This window comes from Ceratotherium simum, chromosome 28 (assembly GCF_057802395.1).
Source record: "Ceratotherium simum simum isolate JZ-2026a chromosome 28, ASM5780239v1, whole genome shotgun sequence".
NCBI lineage: Eukaryota > Metazoa > Chordata > Mammalia > Perissodactyla > Rhinocerotidae > Ceratotherium > Ceratotherium simum.
The window spans coordinates 35,474,580-35,492,379 of NC_141927.1; the positions used below are offsets into that span (position 1 = coordinate 35,474,580).

Consider the following 17,800-nt stretch of genomic DNA (forward strand, 5'->3'; position numbering starts at 1 on the left):
AGTCGCCATGCTATACGTTACCTCCCCAGGACTTATTTATCTTAGTGGATTCTTTTTTTTTTTTAATTTTTTGTTTATTGCAGTAACATTGGTTTATAACATTGTAAAAATTTCAGGTGTACATCATTATACTTCTATTTGTGCATAGATTACATCATGTTCACCACCCAAATACTAATTACAACCCATCACCACACACATCTGCTGAATTATCCCTTTCACCCTCCTCCCTCCCCCCTTGCCCTCTGGTAACCACCAATCCAATCTCTGTCTCTATGTGTTTGTTTATTGTTGTTATTATCTACTACTTAATGAAAGAAATCATACGGTATTTGACCTTCTCACTCTGACTTATTTCACGTTGCATAATACCCTCAATGTCCATCCATGTTGTCACAAATGGCTGGATTTCATCGTTTCTTATGGCTGAGTAGTATTCCATTGTGTAGATATACCACATCGTCTTTATCCATTCGTCCCTTGATGGGCACTTAGGTTGCTTCCAAGTCTTGGCTATTGTGAATAACGCTGCAATGAACACAGGGGTGCATGTATCTTTAAGCATTGGTGTTTTCAAGTTCTTTGGATAAATAGCCAACAGTGGAATAGCTGGATCATATGGTAGTTCTATCCTTGATTTTTTGAGGAATCTCCATACTGTTTTCCATAGTGGCTGCACCAGTTTGCATTCCCACCAGCAGTGTATGAGAGTTCCCTTCTCTCCACATCCTCTCCAACATATGTTGTTTCCTGTCTTGTTAATTATAGCCATTCTAACAGGCGTGAGGTGATATCTCATTGTAGTTTTGATTTGCATTTCCCTGATAGGTAATGATTTTGAATATCAAAAAAAAGTACTATTAATGAAATGGCAGAACAATAATTTTTGCTTATTTTCTTTTATAAGAATCATATTTTCTTAAGGTTTTTGAGCATTCATTTAAATAAGGAAAACTTAATTTGGTACCACAGGACAAGTAACAGTATGATAATGGGACCTCTCTTTGGTGTTGGATTCTCTGTCACCGTTATCCCATGTCCTTCATCTTCTTTTTTGGATTTACTCCCTCATTTTGGTGTGGCATGTTTTCTGGCTTTTTCTTGTGGAAAGACATATGGAAAGAAAAAATTTTGACCTCTTGCATGTCAGAAAATGTGTTTCACAGTCTCAGAACAGAATTTAAAAATTATCTCAATTTGACCTCTGATTATCCTAGGGCCTAAGTAACTCAGTCTTGCAGAGGTGTGCTTTCTAGTTTGATTTGTATCTTTTTTGATTATTTGGCTGGGTATAAAATTCTAGGCATGAAATATTTTTCCTTCAGGATTTTGAAGGCATGGTTCTGTTGTCTTTTGACTTCCAGTATTACTATTGAAAAACCTGAAACCATTCTGATTTCTGACCCTTTTTATGTGGGCTTTTTTTTTCAGCTTCTCTGGAAACTTATAGGATCTTCTCTTGGCTCCCAGGCTTCTGAGTTTTTTGATGATATGCTTGATCTCTCATTGTGCTGTGTTCTTTGTAGATAATTTCAATCTTGAAACTGATGTCCTACAGTTTTAGGAATTTTTCTCAAATTATTTTGTAGATGATTTCATCCTCTTTATTTTTGTTCTTTATTTCTTCTGGGATTCCTTTTACTTGGCTATTGAGTTTCTTGTGCTTGTCCTCTAATTGTATTATCTTTTGTCTCCTTTCTTCTCTTTGTCTTTTTGTTCTACTTTCTGGGATATTTCCTTAAATTATCTTCTAAGCTTTTTATTGAGTTTTTCCTTTCTGCTCTCTCTCTTTTTTTTTTTTTGTGAGGAGGACCAGCCCTGAGCTAATAACATCCAATGCCAATCCTCCTCTTTTTGCTGAGGACGACTGGCCCTGGGCTAACATCTGTGCCCATCTTCCTCTACTTTATATGGGATGCCGCCACAGCATGGCTTAATACGCGGTGCATCGGTGCGCGCCCGGGATCCGAACTGGCGAACCCTGGGCTGCCACAGCGGAGCGCGTGCACTTAACTGCTTGCGCCACCGGGCCGGCCTCTGTACTCTCTTATTTTTAATGTTTAATAGTTCTTTTTGTCCCCCTTAATATTTTTATATCATCAAGTTCTTATTTCATGGATATAATAGTTTTTCTACTGTCTTTGAGATATTACTGAGATATGTTTTAAAAATTTTCTTCTTTTACATAGTGTTTTCATGGTACCATAATAAAATTTAAACTTGTGTAAATCACTTAATACAAATACATTCCAAAAACTTAGAGAAAAACCCTCACTTAAAAATATTTAAAACATTTTCTTCTTCTTCAAAGTTTTCTGGCTTGATAGGCTGGCTTTGTGCAAAAAAAAGTTCTAATTTATATAGTTTCTTTTGCTTTCCTCAATTTTTTTTTTTTTAATTATTTATTTTTTTCCCACAAAGCCCCAGTAGATAGTTATATGTCATAGTTGCACAGCCTTCTAGTTGCTGTATGTGGGACGCGGCCTCAGCATGGCCGGAGAAGCGGTGTGTCGGTGCGTGCCCGGGATCCGAACCCAGGTCGCCAGTAGCGGAGCGCGGGAACTTAACCGCTAAGCCACGGGGCCGGCCCCTCCTCATTGTTGATGGTACCTAAAACTTACAGTTTTTTCTGAGGTGAAATTTCCCTTGATTTTATTTTGTTTTCTTTTGTTATGTGAGTTAATTTAAAGCAAGACACTGAAAATGCCATAATGGATTTTTAAGGCCCCATAATCACAAAGGCTTGGTCCTGACCATTTTATTGATTTTTAGTAAAATTGAACCTGCAAGTAACCTCATACCAGTGAGCATGCCATCTAGTTTACAAAGGCCAAAAGGAAAAGGCATCAAACACACTCCCATCCCTTGCTCAATCACACTTACCAAGCTCTCGTTTCCCCTCTGTTTGGTCTCCATCTGTCATGTTAGAGCATTTCCCAAATGTCTGATGATCACTAGTTGTTTGTTTGTGCTTAAGAAAGGGGCACTTAAAAGCCTTTTGGAATCATTGAGTGCATGAGTGGGGCTTGGAGACTATGAGGTTCACTCTAGGGTGATCTGCTAAAGTGTTTCCTTGGCAGTCCCCTTATGCCAGGATCTCTAGTTCTTTTCTCCTGGCTGGTCTGGTGCCCCAGATAAAGATTTATTCATTCCTTCAAAAGATACTTATTAGGGGTATACCCTAGGCACTGGGGTGTAGCAGTGAACAAGACAGATAAAAATTCTTGTTCTCATGGAGTCCATATTTTGGTGGAGGAGATTGGCCATAAATGAGATAAATAAGTATGTATAATATGTTAAGTAATAATAAGTGGTAAGGAGAAAAAGTAAAGCAGGGAGGGTAGATGTAAAAGCATTGGAGGACTGAGGTTGAAATTGTAGGTAATGTGGTGAGGGAAGGCCTCAATGAGAAGATGACTTTTGAATAAAGACCTAAAGGAGGTGAGGGAGTGAGTTGGAGGTGTATATTGGAGAAGGGAGTTCCAGGCAGAGGGAGTAGGTCCTGAGGTACAAGTGTGTCCGGGATGATCGAGGAACCACATGGAGGCCGTTGTGGCTCTTCTGTTCCCTGTGCTCCCTGCCTGTGGCCTCCTGTGTGCGTGTGTTCACTGAGTTTGTTACCTGTCTCTCCTTGCTAGAATTTTTGAATAAATAAATGTAATACATTTTAGGAAGGTTTTTCATCTGAAGGTAGGAAAAAAACTTGGTTATTGTTAGATAAACATATCTTCATTTGTCTGAAAAATGAATTTGTAATATTAATCTCATTCTTTGATTAAAAAAAGAGGTAAGGCTTATTTGTATTCTGATTTTAAAATGTTATTTATCTTTGCCATTTTTCTCCCAGTTTTTGTAGGTTCTACCAATCCAGTTTAAGGTTACCCAAATAGGAGCAATGTGTTCCTTTTCCCTCCTAAGTGCATTTTATTTAAAACTTTTACCTTTTCTTTTCATTTAGGAAGAAAGGTTTCGGTGGGACTGCAGGGATGGCATTTGTGGGAACAGTGTGTTCAAGGAGCCACGCAGGCGGGATTAACGTGGTACATTTTTGTCTTCGATGTTCACCTTTGGTCATATGCATTAGGACAGTATCAAGCATTTATTGACTCTATACTTCCTCCCCTAGTCCTTAAAACAATATTTTGGGTATTATAATGGACATGTTAGAGTGGCAGATGTGTTCTTTCCCTAGAGACTGGATTAAGTTTTCTAGTATTTATTAGCTCATTTTTTATGGATGCGGAAATAGAGACTCCATTTAAGAAAATTAAATTAGAACCATGAATCTGTTTTCCCATAAACCACCATGAATAATCTGTTGGTGCTAAAGTAATTGATCTGTTGCTGAAAGGGTCCATCTCCATCATCAGTATGTTGAGTAACACCAGTTTCTGACTAGACTGAAATGTGTAAAGACTGATGTTGGATGCTTGATTTATCATATAGACTGTCAACATTGTAATGATAAATTTCCTTTTGTGAAAAAATAATCTGAGAAACAAAACATATCCTTTTTGTTCAGAAACCTGATTAATACCTTCCTTTGTTTGGTCAGTTTGGGCAAATCACGGTGGAGTCATTTGCATCCATTGTTGCTCATGAATTGGGTCATAACCTTGGAATGAATCACGATGATGGGAGAGATTGTTTTTGTGGAGCAAAGAGCTGCATCATGAATTCAGGAGCATCGTGAGTAACTGAATTCTTTCTTCTTATTCTTCTTAATATGGTATTGTAGATCAGTGTTTCTTGAACTGTGGTATACTCATGTCTTATGTTGAAAAATTGAGAAAAATTATTGCTGGCTCCCCTGAAACTAATTACATGATACACCAATGAGAAGTCCATTTTTAAATTAAATAAATAATTTCAGAGAGCTTTAAGAAAGAAACATTTATGTAGGCACAGGTATGTAGCTACCCTCTTGTGTAAACCAATTGACAGACCAAAAAAGTATAAGAACATGAAATAATTTACATCTGAAGTAGAAATTAGGGAAGAGTTTCTGCTGGATTCAGTGCAGGTTGGCTTAGATTGAAGCACTATATGAAGCATTTAGTCACAAACCTCTTCTTGAGAACGTGCTGCATTGTCACTGTAAGTAGAAGAAATCCTGACACAGTCCTACTAACATCCCCAATTTTATAGTTAAAGGTGGGAGGCAAGACAAAGAGGAGGCGAAAGAAGAGTTAACATTTATTGAACTCTTTTTATGTATCAGGCTTTGGTCTAAGCACTTAAAAGGTATTAATCATTTAATGCTCAACGACCTCAAGAGATGTAGGTACCTTGTTATCTCTATCTATGGATGAGGTCACACATCTAAGGAAGTGGTAAAGCTGGAATTTGAAGTCAGGAAGTCTGAGTCCAGAGCCTGTGATCTTAGAACCCCTTCCTTTGCCAGGGTTCAAAAATAATTACAATAGAGAGTCTAACGGTGAACAAAACCATTGAGTTTGTTGGACTTCTTTTTGATGCAGATTTGTCATAAGGCAACAAGGTTCCTTCCTCGTTTAGTAGGCAGTAGTGCTAAGCAGAGAGCTGGACATGGCCACAATGCATAGGTGGAGTAGAAGCTGAGCCAGAGAAAAAATTAGATATGAAAGACGTTCATCTTTAAGAAACACAGATGAACATTTCATGTGGGGAATATCCATGACCCCAAGTGTTCACTCCTTTCTACCTCACTCAAGCTTCTGGAGCACTGAAAGAATAATGAAAACTTCTGTTAGCCAGCTCTTTATCTTCATATCCAAGAGTGCAATTCTAATCACATCCTGGTATAAAGGGAAGCACTCAGGTGGAATTTACTGCAAAATTTGTTTGTTTTTGAGAAAATACTAGGCTGAAAAATAGACATGAGAGAATTAGAATAGTGCTTATGAAAAAACTATACTCAATAAAAAATAATTATAGTCACGAGAAAAGTCATATGTTTGTAAAAGATTTCCTGTAGGATAGGGAAGTAAATTTATTGTTTGCTTTGGCTGGCAGTGAAGTTGAGGAAGATGTGAATTCAGGGAACAAGAAATGAATAATCAACAATGAGATAAGACAGGAGACTAAGATGAAAAAAGGAGCGTTCAGAGTAAAGGAAGGAATGTCATGAAACAGTGCCATAGTGGAATTTAAAATTGTATAAGAAGCGATGAAGAGTGGATCCATACTTTATAGTGTCACTCATCAAATATTTGGTGAGCCCTGACTATGTGCCAAACTTTGTTTTGGGCACTTGGCATATATCAGTGAATTAGATAAAGACTTGCCCTTCGTGGGGTTTATATTTTAATGGGGGCATAAAAACTATTAACATAGTAAATACATCAATAATATAGAACGTTGGAAGGTGATAAGCGCTGTGGAAAATAAAATAGAACAGGATTGAAAGAGTGGGAGAGCCAGGGGTGGTATGGTGGTGGTGATGGTAGAGGTCAATTTTAAATTTTAAATTTGTATTGTCAAGGTAAGCTTATTTGAGATGACATCAGCCCAAGTGCTTGAAGGAGGTGAGTAGAAAGTTAGCTGTGTGGATATCTGAGCAAAGAGCAAGTACAAAAGAAGTGCAGGCAGGATAGATTTTTTTTTCAAGATGGAAGAAATTACAGCAGGTTTGTATACTAATAGGATTAATTTAGTAGAAAAAGTGGTGATCTAGGACAGAGAGGGAATGTTGCTGGAGTCGTCCTTGAGTGGATGAGAGGGTCTGGGAGCTGGGGCACAAGTGGAGGGATTTGCTTTGAAGGAGCACTGGTAGGGTATCTGTAGTAATAGGAGTAAATGGATGTAGCTGCTGGTAGATGGATAGATTTGATGGTGGGAGTCTGTGGGTCAGTTTTCTCAGTGAAATAGGAAGTAGGTTCATCAGCTGAAAGAGAGGATGGGGAGGAGCTGTTGGGGGTTTCAGGAAATAGGAAAAGGTATGAAATAGTTGTCTAGTAGAATGAGAGAGTAAATGGAGTAGAATGTGGTTGCTGGACAGCTTTAATGGGGCCACTTGAGATTCACAGTCATGAATTTTAAATGAGATTAATCAGTGTAGTTTTGTGTTTTTGTCCAGCCACTTTCAATTGCATAGGTACATAAGAGAGTTGGTTTTGTTTAGGCGAATACAATAAAGTAAGAGAGGGGCAAGGAAGTCAAACCTGTTTGCAAAGGAGTAATTATAATGATGGACCATAACGTTTAAACTGGATAAGGCTTAGGAAATAGAGGACATCAAGGGGAGCTGAGAGAAGTAAAAAGGGAAAACACCAATGGATTGGAAGTCCTGGTGGGATTAAAGATATATTGGAGAATAAAGGTATACTAGAGGGAGAGTGGAATGCATAAAGTTGAGATTATAATTTATAGTTATTGATAATGATAAAGTGTCCATTAAAACCATGGCAATGAGTGGTTGACATGGTGGAGGATAAGATCATTGGAGGAGAGAGTTCAAGCCACTGAGAGCTCAAGAGGTAATAAGATTATCTACCTGTATATTGAAATCAGCAAAAATTAAGACAAGAATAGTGTTACAGAGACAGTGGTAGCGAAAAGGATATGAGAGGGAGTAACCTGGGGGTTGCAGACGTTAGTAACAAAGATAGTGGCTGATTTCATTTTATAAGATTCAAAGCTGGGAGATTTTGGGAAGGAGGGAGAAAGCATGGCCTAAAAGCGGCAGTCTGGAGGAAGAACACTGATTCCGTCTCTCGTTGTATGAGAGTTGTGGGAAAAAAGCTGCCACCACTTGAGATGGTTCTAGTGGAGGCTGTGAAATCAGGAGATACCTGAGTTTCAAGTAGAGCTTGAAGGTGAAGGCTACTTTCAGAGAAGAGGTTGAAGATAAAGGAGTTTTTGCTGATGGTGGACTGTGATTTCCAGAGCGCATAGCAAGAGAACAGGATACATGTGAAGCCTCATGGGTATTAGAGTGCAGGAGACAAGGGCCTACTTAGGGGGCTGCAGCTTCTTGTGGTGATTGGTGTAAACAGGAATAAAGGACACAGTGAGATTTGTCCTGGTAGACTGAAGGCAGATAGTGGTGACGAGGCTGCGTGTATTAAGGATGGAGAAGGGTAAAGCGTTTGGGGTTCCCTCTTGACTCTGTCCTTGGATGCTAGGAGGTCTGAATTTACCTTAGTCCTAGGATAGGAATTCATTTTGCCCCTGGTTGGGTGACTCCTCTCTGATGCCTGTTCAAAAACAATCTGCAGGTCAATCTTGATAAACTTTCTCAGATTGCAGGGAGCAAGACATAGAGTTTAAAAGTTAGAAAGATGTGATAGATATTGAGAACACAGTGGAAAGACAGTTTATGGGCCATTGGACTTACTGGAAGAGCAACCAGAACAAATGGAACTTGAAAGAATATATATAATATTAAAAAAAAAGTAAAAATAAGTAAGTGGGGGAGGTTTAAAATCCCTTAAAATTGGAGAAATATATGTCTAATTGTATTTTATTTTTTAAAAATTTCATCTTTTATTTTTTTATGAAGTATAGTTGACATATAATATTATACAGTTATGCGCCACATAATGACGTTTTGGTCAACAATGGACTGCATGTATGATCGTGGTCCCATAAGATTGGTACCATATAGTCTAGGCGTGTAGTAGGCTGTACCATCTAGGTTTATTTAAGTACACTCTGTGATGTTTGTACGACGATGCGATCGCCTAACAATGCATTTCTCAGAACGTATCCCCATCGTTAAGTGATTCGTGACTGTATTAGTTTCACTATGTACAACATATTGATCCCACATTTATATACTTTACAAAATGATCACCATGACAAGTCAAACACCCATCTGTTAGCATACAAAGTTATTATAATATTATTGGCTGTATTCTCTGTGCTGTATATTACATCACTGTGACTTATTTATTTTATAACTGAAAGTTTGTAACTCTTAATCCCCTTCACTTATTTCACTCGTCTTGTCATCTCCCTCCCCTCTGCCAGCAAACAAGCTTGTTATTTGTATCTATGAGTTTGTTTCTGTTTTGTTTGTTCTTTGTTTTGTTTTTTAGATTCCACATATAAGTGAAATTTGTTGGTTATTGTAAATAGTGCTGCAATGAACATAGGGGTACATGTATCTTTTCAAATTAGTGTTTTTGTTTTCTTTGCATGTATACACAGTAGTGGAATTGCTGGATCATACACTAGTTCTATTTTTAATTTTTTTGAGGAATCTCTATACTGTTTTCCATAGTGGCTGCACCAGTTTACATTCCCACCAACAGTATATGAGGGTTCCCTTTTTCCACATCCTCACCAACACTTGTTATTTGTTTTCTTTTTGCTAATAGTCATTCTGACAGGTGTGAAGTGATACCTCATTGTGGTTTTGATTTGCATTTACCTGGTAACTAGTGATGTTGAGCATCTTTTCATGTGTCTGTTGGCCACCTGTATGTCTTCTTTGGAAAAATGTCTGTTTAGGTCCTCTGCCCATTTTTTAATCAGATTGTTTTTTTTTTTGATATTGAGTTGTATGAGTTCTTTATATATTTTAGATATTAACTCTTTATAGGATATATCATTTGCAAATACCTTCTCCCATTCAGTAGGTTGCCTTTTCATTTTGTTGATGGTTTCCTTCGCTGTGGAAAAGTTTTTAGTTTGATGTAATCCTACTTGTTTATTTTTGCTTTTGTTGCCTTTGCCTGAGGAGACAGATCCAAAAAAATTTTGCTAAGACTGATGTCAAAGAGCTGACTGCCTATGTTTTCTTCTAGGAGTTTTATGGTTTCAGGTCTTATTATTATTATTTTTTTTTGTGAGGAAGATCAGCCCTGAGCTAACATCCGTGCTAATCCTCCTCTTTTTGCTGAGGAAGACCGGCTCTGAGCTAACATCTATTGCCAATCCTCCTCCTTTTTTTTTCTCCCCAAAGCCCCAGCAGATAGTTTTATGCCATAGTTGCACATCCTTCTAGTTGCTGTATGTGGGATGCGGCCTCAGTATGGCCAGAGAAGCGGTGCGTCGGTGCGCGCCCGGGATCCAAACCCCAGGCCGCCAGTAGCGGAGCGCGGGCACTTAACCACTAAGCCATGGGGCCACAGGTCTTACATTTAAGTCATTAATCCATTTTTGAGTAAGATAGTGGTCTAGTTTCATTCTTTTGCATGTAGCTGTCCAGTTTTCCCAGCACCATTTATTGAAGAGACTGTCTTTTCCCCATTGTATATTCTTGCCTCTTTTCTTATGGATTGATTGACCATATAAGCATGGGTTTTTTTCTGGGCTCTCTATTCTGTTCCATTGATCTATGTGTCTGTTTTTGTTCCAGTACCATGCTAATTTGATTACTATAGCTTTGTAGTATAGTTTGAAATCAGAAAGTGTGATGCCTCCTGCTTTCTTCTTTCTAAAGATTATTTTGGCTATTCAGGGTCTTTTGTGGTTCTGTACAAATTTTAGGATTATTTGTTCTAATTCTGTGAAAATTCCATTGATATTTTGATAGAGATTGCATTGAATCTGTAGATTGTTTTGAATAGTATGGATATTTTAACAATATTATTTATTCCAATCCACAAGCACAGTATATCTTCCCATTTATTTGTGTCATCTTCAGCTTCTTTCATCAATGTCTTATAGTTTTCAGAGTACAGGTCTTTCACCTCCTTGGTTAAATTTATTTCTAGGTATTTTATTCTTTCGGATGCAATTGTAAATGGGATTGCTTTCCTAATTTCTCTTTCTGATAGTTCATTTTTAGTGTATAGAAAGACAACTGATTTCTGTATATTGATTTTGTAGCCTACAACTTGACTGAATTCATTTATTAGTTCTAATATTTTTGTTGGTGGAGTCTTTGGGGTTTTCTATATATAGTATCCTGTCATCTCTGAATAGTGACAGTTTTACTTCTTCCTTTCCAATTTGGATGCCTTTTATTTCTTTTTCATGTCTGATTGCTGTGACTAGGCCTTCCAATACTATGTTGAATAAAAGTGCCTAGAGTGGGCATCCTTCTCTTGTTCCTGATCTTAGAGGAAATGCTTTCAGCTTTTCACCATTGAGTATGATGTTAGCTGTGGGATTGTCATATATAGCCTTTATTATGTTTAGGTATGTTCCCTCTATACTAACTTTGTTGAGAGTTTTTATCGTAAATGGATGTTGAATCTTGTCAGATGCTTTTTCTTCATCTATTATAGTGATCGTATGATTTTTATCCTTCATTTTGTTAATATGGTGTATCACATTGATTTATTTGCACATGTTGAGCCATCCTTGCATCCCTGGGATAAATCCCACTTGATCATTGTGTCTGATCCTTCTAATGTCTTGTTGAATTTGGTTTGCCAATATTTTGTTGAGGATTTTTGCATCTATATTCATTAGGGATATTGCCCTGTAATTTTCTTTTTTCTTTCTTTTAAAATCTTTGTCTGATCGTCCCATTTGCAACAACATGGATGGGCCTGGAGCGTATTATGTTAAGTGAAATAAGCCAGAAAGAGAAAGACAAACACTGCATGATCTCACTCATATGTGGAATATAAAACAACACATGGACAGAGAAAACTGGACTGTGGTTACCAGGGCAGTGGGGGTGGGGGGTGGGCACAAGGGGTGAAGGGAGTCATATATGTGGTGATGGACAAACAAAAATGTACAACCCAAAATTTCACAATGTTAGAAACCATTAAAACATCAATAAAAAAAAAAAAATCTTTGTCTGGTTTTTGTATCAGGATAATGCTGGCCTTGTAGAATGAGTTTGGAAGCATTCCTTCCTCTTCAATTTTTTGAAATAGTTTGAGAAGGATAGATATTAACTCTTTTAAATATTTGGTAGAATTTACCTGTGAAGCTGACTGGTCCCAAACTTCTGTTTGTTGGGAGTTTTTTAATTACTGATTCAATTTCATTGCTAATAATGGTCTCTTCAGATTTTCTATTTCTTCCTGATTCAGTCTTGGAGGATTTTGTGTTTCTAAAAGTTTATCCATTTCTTCTAGATCATCCAGTTTGTTGGCATATAATTGTTTGTAGTAATCTCTTATGATCCTTTATATTTCTGTGATGTTCTTTGTAACTTCTCTGCTTTCATTTCTAATTTTATTTATTTGGGCCCTCTCTCTTTTTTTCTTGATGAGTCTGGCTGAAGTTTTATCAATTTTGTTTATCTTTTCAAAGAACCAGCTCTTACTTGCATTGATCTTTTCTATTGTTTTTTTAGTCTGTATTTCATTTATTTTTGCCTTGATCTTTATTATTTGCCTCCTTCTACTAATTTTGGGCTTTGTTCTTCTTTTTCTAGTTCCTTTAGGTGTAAGGTTAGATTGTTTATTTGAGATTTTTCTTGTTTCCTAGGGTAGGCCTATGTCACTATAAACTTGCCTCTTAAAACTGCTTTTGCCGTGTCCCATATGGAACATTGTGTTTCCATTTTCATTTGTCTGAAGATATTTTTTGATTTTCTCTTTGATTTCCTTGTTCACCCTTTGGTTATTTAATAGCATGTTGTTTAGCCTTCTTGTGTTTGTGTTTTTTCCAGTTTTCTTCTTGTAATTGATTTCTAGTTTCATACCATTGTTGTTGGAAAACATGGCTGATATGATTTCAGTCTTGTTAAACTTATTCAGACTTGTTTTGTTGCCTAATATGTGATCTCTCCTGGAGAATGTTCCATGTGCACTTGAAAAGAATGTGTATTCTGCTGCTTTTGGATGGAATGTTCTGTATATGTCTGTTAAGTCATTCTGGTCTAATGTATCATTTAAGGCTGATGTTTCCTTGGTGACTGCTCTGTGGATGATCTGTCCACTGATGTAAGTGGGATGTTAAAGTCCACTACTATTACTGTATTGCTGTAAATTTTTCCCTTGAGGTCTGTTAATAATTGCTTTGTATATTTTGGTGCTCCTATGTTGATTGCATATATATTAATAAATGTTATGTCTTCTTGATGGATTGTCCCCTTTATTATTTTTTCTTCTCTCTTTTTTTTTTTGTGAGGAAGACCAGCCCTGAGCTAACATCCGATGACAATCCTCCTCTTTTTGTCGAGGAAGATCAGCCCTGGGCTAACTCTGTGCCCATCTTCCTCTGCTTTAGATGGATGCAACCACAGCATGGCCTGATGAGCTGTGTGTCGGTGCGCGCCCAAGATCCGAACCAGCAAACCCTGGGCCACCGAAGCAGAGTGCGCACGCTTAACTGCTGAGCCACCGGGCCGGCCTCTGATTGTCCCCTTTATTATTATGTAATGTCTATCTTTGTCTCTTGTTACCTTTTTCCTGAAGTCTATTTTGTCTGATATAAGTATGCCTACACCCACTTTCTTTCAGCTACCATTGCTTAGAGTATCAGCTTCCGCTCTTTTCTTTTAGGTTTAACTATCACTTTCAAGTTAAATATATATATAACATGCACGCACACATACACACACATGCATTCGTATCCTGCGTAGGATTTTTTTTGGAGTTTTAAGGTTTGTGGTTTGATATTTTTCATTAGTTGTGAAAAATTCTCAGCCATTACATTTTCACATGATGCTTCTTCACATATTGCCTCTGTACATACTGCTGCTGCGCCTTTGCTATCCTTCTTCTATGATTCTAGCTAACTGTGTGTAAGACCTCACAATGCGCTCTTTGTCTCTTACTCTTTCTTTTATATTTTCTATCGTTTTGTGTTTCTTTCTGGGTAGTTTCTTTTGACATCTTCCAGTTCACTGATCTGCCTTCATCTGTGTTTAGTCTGTTGTTAAACCTATCCATTGAATTCTTAATTTTGCCCATTATAGTTCATTTGCCAAATTTCTGTCTGGTTCTTTTTCAAATCTGCTATATTGTGGATTTTAGTTCCCTGCTAAATTTTCAAGCTTGACATTTTTCTTCTTGATCATAGCAAGCAGGGATTTTTTCTTTTTTTTTTTGGTTATTGTTTGATAATTCTGTTATCCGGAGACTTTATTGGACTATATCTGTTTTTTTTTCCTTATAGTGTCTTTAAATTTTTTTTTTACCGTGGTTCTCATAGTATCTTCTGTCTTCATGTTATGTTTTGATAATGTGTTGGCTGTTGTATTTGAATAATTTTTGGTAAGAATAACTTGACAAGTAAGATTATGTTATCCTTGGTGTGGTATTGAGTCTTCTTTTTTTGAGAGAAGATTTTCCATCTTCTACTTCATATGCTAGTTAATAAACATTAGTTATAATCTAACTTTGTAACATGATATTCATTATTATTTAAGATATTTGGGTGACCCAAGTAATATTCTTCTTACACACTGCTCTTGGATTCCTGGAAGTGTAAGGTATTCTTCCTGGGAGGTATTTTTCTGAAGAAATGGCTTTCTTAACTCCCCCTCAGTGCCGTCTACATCAGAAGGCCTCCATAATTGGAGTGCTCTTTTTTTTTTAAATCTAAGTGCCATCACTTAGAGCCCTCTCTCAGGTTTTCCTATGTCTAGGCTGTGGGAGTTAGGATGTTAATGGTCGAAATGTATTCTGGTTATTTCCAGATTACTTGTATAATGTTCTACATGATAGTTGATTTTTTTTTTTGTCATGTCATTGTAGACTCTTTCCTTTATTTTCAGTCACATCTTTCTTTTTTTGAAGCAGTTTTGGAAAACAACTAGATGTGAGAAAAGAGATGAGGACATGCTTTAAATTGATATCCTAGTGCCCAGAGGCAATAGGTAGAGAGTAGGAATACTTTACTTGCTATTCAAGCCAAGTATCAGTAGAAAGATTATCCTTCTTATGACTGTAGGTGCCATCCAAGGATGACTAGGGGAAGAATGTTTTCATTTTAGCTTCCAAAGCTTTACTGAAGGCCAACTTGGGGATGTTTATTACTATTTCCATCTGCTAAAAAACACCAGAAGTGTTTTTGTTATCCTCTTCAGTACTGTAGTCAACTTCATTGTAGGTAAAACAGATTTTTTTGTAGATTGCTTTAGGATCAAACATTTAAAACATTGTTTCTTTGAGAAAATGTGTTCCATCTATGAAATAACAAGCATATTTTAAAAATAACCTGTTTAGAAGTGATGGATTTTGTGTAGATTAAAATTAGAGACTTAAGTGTAGAAATATACATATGTCTGCACAACTCCTGTGGCTATTGGCTGATTAATATATTCTAACAGAAAACAGTATTAAATATGTACTATGTGGCATATGCTGTATTAACCACAGGAAGATCAACAATAGGAAATAAAAAATAATTACAAACCTCTGTTTAAATGGAAATCTCTTGTTTATCAAATAATTATTATATACTTTAGTTTGACATTTCCACTTGATGTCTGTTAGACCCAAACTCCTATTGTCCCTCCTAAAACCTGCTCTACCCTCAGTCTTTCCCATGTCAGTTAATGGTAACACCTTCCTTTTTTTTTTTTTTTTTTTTTTAAAGATTTTATTTATTCATTTTTTTTCCCCCAAAGCCCCAGTAGATAGCTGTATGTCATAGGTTCACATCCTTCTAGTTGCTGCACGTGGGACTCGGCCTCGCGTTGGACGGAGAAGCGGTGCCCTGGGGCGCGCCCGGGATCCGAACCCGGGCTGCCAGCATCAGAGCGCGCGCACTTAACCGCTAAGCCACGGAGCCGGCCCCGTTAACACCTTCCTTCTAGTAGCTCAGGACAAAAACCTCAGAGTCATCCTTTTTTTTTTTTTTTTTTTTTTTTGAGGAATGTTAGCCCTGAGCTAACATCTGTTGCCAATCCTTCTCTTTTTGCTGAGGAAGACTGGCCCTGGGCTAACGTCCGTGTCCATCTTCCTCCACTTTATATGGGACGCCGCCACAGCATGGCTTGACAAGCGGTACATTGGTGTGTGCCCGGGATCCGAACCCTGGGCCACCGTAGCAGAGCGCGCGCTTAACTGCTACGCCACTGGTTGGCCCCTCAGAGTTATCCTTGACTTCTCTCTTTTTTTTCACATTCTTCATCTTAATGGCTGTTCCTTTAAAGCATATAAATAATCCAAACACTTCTTACTGCTTCCACTGCTATCATGCTGGTCCATCATCATCATTTGAGTGGATTTCTGCAAGAGCCTCCTGTGTGGTCTTCCTGCTTAACATAGCAACCATGGTGATTCTGTTAAAACATAGTCAAATCATGTTACTCCTGCTCAACACTTTCCACTGTGTCATTCCTCCCTGCCCAGATCTCCCCATTTCACTCATAGTAAAAAGTCAAATTCTTACAATGGCCTATTCCCACCTTCGCTGACTGTAGCTCTTCATTACTCATTCCCTCACCGGCTCACTCTGCTCTAACCCCACTGGCTTCCTTGTTTTTCGCTGAACACGCCAGGCAGGCTTCTACCTTAGAGTTTTTGCACTTGCTCTTTCTTCTCCCTGTAATGTTCTCCCCCCAGATATCCAGTTTTGATTCAGTTGTCACAGTGTGTGAAGTGCCTGTCCTGACTGCTCTTTTAAAATTTGCAGTGGCCCCCACACCCTGCACAGGTCATTCCCTTCACCTGCTTACCTTTTTCCCCAATGTCTCTTACCTTCTAATATACTATAATATTTACTTCCTTATTATGTTTATAGTCTGTCTCACTCACCAGAATGTCACCTTCACAGGAGTGGGGATTTTTGTCTGCTTTGTTTACTATTTTATCCCTTGCACAGAGAAGAATGCCTTGTACATAATAGATGTTCAACACATATTTGTTGAATGAACTATATTGCACAAACGGATTCCTCCTCAGAGTATTCTTAAATAGAGAGTAGCAAGAAAAAGAAGAATGCAGAAAACAGGTGTTTTTATTATTGTCAAAAACCTTGTGCTAGGTCTTTTCTTTCTATGTGAGTCCAAATATTGTCTTTGTTTATTCTTTTGTTATAGACCATTGATTGTTCATGTTCTTTCTCTGCTGGTTAATCTGTTAAAATCCTTCAACATCCCATATTCAAAGACCTTTTTGTCAAATAGTAGTTAACAGTACCAAAACGTTCTAGGCAAACTGTTTTCCATTCCCAAGAGCCAAGAGCCAGAGCTGTCTACTTCCCTGGAGACTTGGGCCAGTTAGCAAAGAAGAGTGTAACGTGCATACCTAGGGGACAAAGTCTCACAGAAAGGATGTTTCTTAGATTCCTTGGGTGTGCAAAAGACTCGGCATAGATCAGGAGGCCTCGTCAATAACAGTAATGAAACATAGTCTTCATTCCCACCACTACTTTTGGCACCATTGCTCAAACTGATGGAAAAGAGATTCTGTCAGGGCACCAAATTCCCCTGATAAAATTTTAATGTGATTTGGATTTCTCAGAGATTTTCATTGTATATATTGGTGTGTTTCCCACTAGTCTTCAAAAGTAAAAATAGCCAAGAGAACTATCTGAAAATATTTTATAGTTATTGAGTAAAACAGTAACTAAAAAACCCCCGATAACATGTAGAACACATCAAGATTGCATATGTATAAATCTCACATAGCTCAAGTTGGACAGTTTCTAGAAGCCCATATAGCCTTCAAACTATTAACCATAGTTCTTAGGAATTATCACAAAAGGCATTTAAACCTCAAACTGTAGCTTAAATTCTCCACTGTGCATTCTGCTACTTGATGGCTAGAGTGCATCCTCGCTGGAATTGCCCATTCACATTATTTTCACATAGCTCCTTGTAAGTGACAGTGAGGGGAACATAAGAATATTATTGTGCAGAGTGGAAAAAGATTGGGGAAACATATAGCTAGCTTCAGATATTTGAAGAACTTTTACTGTGGAAGGTAAATAAAATTTAATTCAGGATAGGACTGGATAAGTTTTAAGGTCTCTTCTGATCATGAGATTTATAATTTTGAGTTTCAATGTA

The 17,800-nt window shown here is 37.6% G+C and overlaps 1 protein-coding gene across 1 annotated transcript in view; it reads left to right on the top strand.

The window, feature by feature from the left end:
• ADAM9 (ADAM metallopeptidase domain 9) overlaps positions 1-17,800 on the top strand; it is a 155,055-nt gene that overhangs the window by 45,629 nt on the left and 91,626 nt on the right. Inside the window, exons 10-11 of the mRNA XM_004428881.3 lie at positions 3,959-4,040; positions 4,556-4,689. Coding sequence (XP_004428938.1) covers positions 3,959-4,040; positions 4,556-4,689 — 216 coding nt within the window. The remainder of the gene's footprint in view (positions 1-3,958; positions 4,041-4,555; positions 4,690-17,800) is intronic.